Raw genomic sequence first — 5,779 nt, forward strand, 5'->3', positions numbered from 1 at the left:
GACGTCGCATTTCTGGCAAAGAGCGTCGGAGTAGTACACATCTGTCGGTGACCCCGGCTTCCATTGCCACGCGTTGAAAACCTCCACTCGCTCCGCCACCTGAGCTATGCCGTAGTCCGACAGGCAGGCGGAGAAATCGGTGTTTATCATGACGTTGGAAGCCTTTATGTTGCCATGCACGTTCATTTGCATGTTCTTCTCTTGCGCTGGCGATATTGCATGGATGAACGCGATTGCTTGCGCAATGTGGAGAACAATTGTGAGCCTTTGGTTCCAGTCTAGGGCTGTGTGACCATGTTGCCTACTACCTTAACCAAACAAAGAAAACTTTAATCAGGCTTAGTTGATAATTATAAGTAGGAAGAAATTGATCGTCATTTGCAGATAATTTATTCTTATAAATTAGTATTCTTTTCATTATAACGATCGTACTATATATTAGTAAACTCTGTGATTGAAATATGGCTACAAAATGATTCTGTTCAATTGGCAGCATATAGTTAGTGCACGTCGTACGTCTCTATTTAAATATAATAACTTTATGCGTAGATACATTATTATATATATGCGTATCATAAAATGACGCGAGATATTGACCGACGAAGAATGAAATTATTATAAAATATTAAAAATGCTAGATAATATGAGTTTTTTGGCCACTCATGCAAAACAATAATATATAATCATGATGATCTTTCCTATGAGAACATGATAACAGTGCATGAGACATACAAATCATACATGATTAATATGCAAAAGAAAAGGTCAATAGCGATGAATCATGATGGTGATGACTAACAATTGTAGGAGAAACTATCTACGTAATTTACTTATCTAATTTTACTGCCTAAAATGATGTCTTACCAATCATATATTATACCATGTTATTTAAAATAATGAAAAGAAAATTAACCAAATTTTTCATATTCTAATGTTTGATTCCATTCAATAACGTGTCATGATATTGTGATTACTTAGACGCTGCTTGAGACACTAAAAACTCAATCATTAATCCATATTCCTTATGTAACTCTACGGCAATTGGAAATAGTTCGTACAACTATATTACTATTCGTCGCAAAATGTTATAGATCATGAAGAACTGATGGACGACTAAGCATGCGTTTGTGTATACAAGCACACACACATATATATACACATATACACACAAACATATATATATATATATACACAAATATATATACTTGGAATTACATACATACCAGCAAGCAAGTCTGCGAGGCTGCCCATAGGATAATAATCACATAGAACAAACTTGATCCTCTTAGCATAGAGATAAGCCATGACAGGCACAAGATTATTCTTTGACTTAACACTCACCTGAAAAAACCTCTCTAATCTCTTCCCAAACTCACTCTTCCCAACACTCAGTTTCCTAAACCTTTTCAACACACAAATCTTCCCTCCCGAAAGCACCACTTTCTCACTCATCCCCAGCCGGCTCTGGTCCCCCAACACCGCAACCGAAGCCCTCAAAACCTCGTTCAGCATCAGCTGGCCGTGGGTCCACCCCGTGTCGTGATCCCCACATGATGATGACGAGTACTGTTTCATGATGATCTTGCCGTGATGATTTGGGCCGCAGTGGACCAACGGTTGATCTTCCATGAATCCAACGGCCGTGCTGAAGTCGTCGTATTCGCTCACCGAGACCGATTTGCTCCATCCGAATGTTGACTTTGACCCATATTTGAAGATCGTACTGATCTTCCTAGGCTTCGCTGTGAGGGCTCGGGACAGCATGCTTGGGAGCTTTGTGGGATTTTTTTTTTTTTTTTTTTTTTTGTGTGGGAGCATTGGAATATATGGGAATGATGATAATTGAGTTTTATTTTGGTTTAGGTATTTGTTTATCAGCTAGCTGGGGCCAGGGTGTGTGGTGTTTCCTTGTGGGTAACGAATTTGGGTCCTGGTTTTGTTTGTCCTTTTTCTAGGGTGTTTGGGGTTCATGAAAATCCATGAACTAAATCCAAATGAGATTTATTTACCTTAAATAGCTTGATTGTTTATAATGTCTAACCTGGCAACACGTTGAGTGTAATTGGCGTACCTTAGCTTATTGTCCTTTTACTAATCTTGTATTTAGTGATGTGTTTAGCCTCCGATCAGAACCGTCCTTTAATATTACTTTTTTCTTTTCTTTTTGGAAGTCCTTTTGCTTCTCTTTTCTTTTCTTTTTTAGGGTAAAATTAAAGAATACATGAGTTTTAATAAGGTATGGTATTAATTTTGTCTCTTCAATAGGAGTCAGAATTATGTTAAGAATTAGACGCCTTAATTTTGTATTACCGAGAGCAATTAAAAACGTAAAAAAGAAATCAAACAGAAATGAATATACAAAATTTATGTTGAGGTTCGATTGAATGTGAGATTTATGTTCTCTTTCGGCAGATGCAGCCATTCATTATGATGAAGAAACGCACCTCACGACTCTCTGCTTTCTCTAATCTCTCTAATAATGACTGAAAACCAGTGTCCTCTTTTATAATGAAAAACTACGGCAACCGAATTTACAATCGTAAAATCTCAAAAATACTCTTAATGAAATTTTGCTCGCAAATCTCTGAATTTACAAGCACAAATCCTCTGCATAAGGTAATAATCGTCATGGCATAATTAGGCTCCGTATAACAAAATCTGCCCGTCCAGTAATCGTTCAAAAATCAACAAAATTTGTTTTTGCCAAAATTATCGATACCAGAGTATCTATTAGATTATCACAAGTAGTCTACTAGATTATCACATGTGACAAGTTGGGCTTTGATCACAAGGCCTGTGATCACAAGTTAGGAGGGGAGCATATCTAGCTTTTGGTAGGGTAATGCATGAGCATCAGTCATTTTAGAGATAAAAGAAGGGGAGAAACAGAAAAATATGTCAAGATTTGAGATGAATTAAAATTAAGAAAATAGTAAAAATTAGGCCAATATGAAAAGCTTAAGAAAGTATATAGGCTAATTTTTAGTCATAGAAATTAATAGGCCATAACTTGTCAAGTTATGGTTCATAACCAGATAAGTTATGGATAATTATGGACAATAACTTGTCAAGTTATGGTTCATAACCAGACAAGTTATGGACGAAAACAGTAATTTAACCTATGTAAACTATTGGCCTATTAATTTTAAGTGAGAAAGAGGGAAATGGGCCAAATTAAAATGATAATAAAAATTAATAGGCCGAAGTTTTTAATTAGTTAGTAAATAGGCTAATTAAGTGTAAATCTGGACTTATCCTAATTTGAAAAATACCAAATTACCCTTGCGTAAAAATTTTGGAATGAACCCCTACCTCACGTCTCTCATTGGTCTGTCTCTCTCTCTCTCCCTTCCTCCCTCCCTCTCTCTCTCTTTAACCTCACGGTACTGAGATATAGAGAACGTTTTGTTGATGGATTCAGAATTATTCTCGATTTATGTGTATTTTTTGTGAGAAAAAATACTATAACGAGCCACGAATCATGATTCGAAGCACGACACGAATCCTTGAACCAAACGCACTGATAGTCCCCTCTCTCTCTCTCTCTCTCTTCACCAAAGCGCCGCTCCTTTCTCTCTCTTCACCGAAGCACCTTCGTAAACCCCTAGGAGTTGTCAGGCCGGTGAAGAGGCCGAACTGCTCGCAGCGGTAACGATTTGTCGCGACGCCATAAGGGTAAGATTGTGAGAATGAAATCGATCGGAAATGACAATCTTTGTGTATCTCTGCAAAGGACTCGAACGTTGTCGATAGTACGACGGAGCAACCACGATTGCAACGAAGTTCTGTCCTTGTCCGGAGATCCCAAGCAATGGACCCGACTATCTCTCCCCCTAATCCTTCACCCAACTTTCCCGCCAACTTTGGCCGAAGTTTTACCTTCACCGGCAACTTGATTTAAAGATGAGAGACGGAGGAGATGAACAGAGATAGCGAGATAGAAGAAGAGTCGAAGAGGGAGAGTAGAGAGAGAGATAGCGTAGTAGAGGGAGAAAAGAAAAATAATTTGAGAAAAAAATTTTAAAAAAAAAATCCTATACCTAAGGGCAAAATTGGCAAACAAAATATTAAAAGTTGAAAAAAGGCTTATTTATTTCCGATCTTGGTAAATAAGTTATTCACTTTGTAAATTTTAAAAGTAGGCCTATTTTCTGCAATTTCCCTATAAGGGGCCGTGCGCTGGACCACAACATCAACACACAATAGCTATAAGCCGAAATGACAATCTAGTTCAGAAAAATGAATATCAAAGAATAACATATCTACGAGCAAGATAGAATGAATTGGTTTGTCTATTCTCAAGTCACTGTCCCAAGTCTATTATCTTCGGTCAAGCAACGCGTCATCTGTTATGCTCTCAAATTCAAAGAAGCAACTTTTGTGTTAAGAACAGTAGTGTAATGTAAGTCTCTCTCTCTCCTCTTGAGAAATTTCCTAAAGCGATTATTCAACCGAGTGAAATTGGCAAAATGACGTATATTTATTTGGTAGTATATGTTTTTAACGTTTAGTTTATGTATTCAGAATCATGATTCATAATCATTCTCGTTTTACGTGTATTTTTTGTGAGAGAAAACACTGTAGAGAACCGTGAATCATAATTCAAAATCAGGGACGAATAAGAAAATAAACATAAATATAGTCAAAATCAAATCAAAATGAAAAGTAAACACAAACAACAAGCTCTAAGATGATTTTTAATACCCTATCATTCCCATCTTATAACTTTACAACTTTACAACCATTCGCATTAGTGTTCGTCCCTTAGTAACATTCACTTGAGACCTACATATGGATGATAAAAAAGAGAAAAATCATGTAGCAATGAAGTTATTCATCTCTAAATCAGTAACAAAAAGAGAATTTTTATGGTAAGAATTGTCTTTTACCGATAAGTACTGTTGTTTTAATTTTTTAATTATTTTTTAATGTGAGCGCAATAAATATTGTTGCGTTGACACTCATAAATTAAACTGTTGAAAAATTAAAACAACAGTTTCTATTGGTTCCCGAAAAAAAAAAAAATAAAACTCCCTACATTTTTAGACCTAGCTATTGTATATTGTGTGACTTCATGTGATGGACACCATTAACCCAAATAATAATATTAATTTCCATTAAAACGTTATCTAATTTGTCTTTTACATACGTCTATGACTTGAGTGGTTCACCAAACCAAATGTGGAACCGATGAAAATTCCAAAACCACAACCCGTGCAAGACGCTAAGACTAAAGACCCCTCCCTCCAATAACATGCGTGCCCCTCTCATTTTAATTGCCTGGTCACCCATGTTGCCTGCCTTTCACTCCTTCCTCAAAGTCAAACTCCACTACCCAATCATACACCTCCACGTACAAAATCTCTCTCTCTCTCTCTCTCTCCCTCTTATTTATTTTTTACTTTGTCATTTGATCACAATTTCTCTGCGTCTCACAATCTCCTCCTCTTCCCCAAACAATGGCCAAACTCGCCGTCACCTTCGTACTTCTCTGCCTCTTCTTCGCCTTCTCTCACGCCCGTTTTGCGTCTGATCTTCCCCAAATCGAGGCCTTCGCCAAAGAGGCCACAGAAATTCTGCCGGAAGCTGACTCTAAACCCTCCACAACCGGCGATATCCTCCTCCCCAGCGAGAAACACGTGTCCGAACCGGGATCGGAAACGATCCAAGTCAATCTCGAGGAATCCGTGTCCGAACCGGGTGCGGACGACGCCGCTCCGTTGACGTTGATCAGTTTCCGTCCCGTCAACCGCCACTTCCCGAGACGTCCGTTTCCGTT

At 37.8% G+C, this 5,779-nt stretch overlaps 1 protein-coding gene across 1 annotated transcript in view; it reads right to left on the reverse strand.

Moving 5' to 3' along the window:
• LOC21387402 (probable inactive receptor kinase At3g08680) overlaps window positions 1–1,764 on the reverse strand; it is a 2,143-nt gene extending 379 nt beyond the window's left edge. Inside the window, exons 1-2 of the mRNA XM_024165865.1 lie at window positions 1,224–1,764; window positions 4–308 (exon numbers count right to left, since the gene is read on the reverse strand). Coding sequence (XP_024021633.1) covers window positions 4–308; window positions 1,224–1,764 — 846 coding nt within the window. The remainder of the gene's footprint in view (window positions 1–3; window positions 309–1,223) is intronic.
• Window positions 1,765–5,779: the final 4,015 nt, after the last annotated feature.

Source organism: Morus notabilis, unplaced genomic scaffold (genome assembly GCF_000414095.1).
Source record: "Morus notabilis unplaced genomic scaffold, ASM41409v2 Scaffold540, whole genome shotgun sequence".
Lineage (NCBI taxonomy): Eukaryota > Viridiplantae > Streptophyta > Magnoliopsida > Rosales > Moraceae > Morus > Morus notabilis.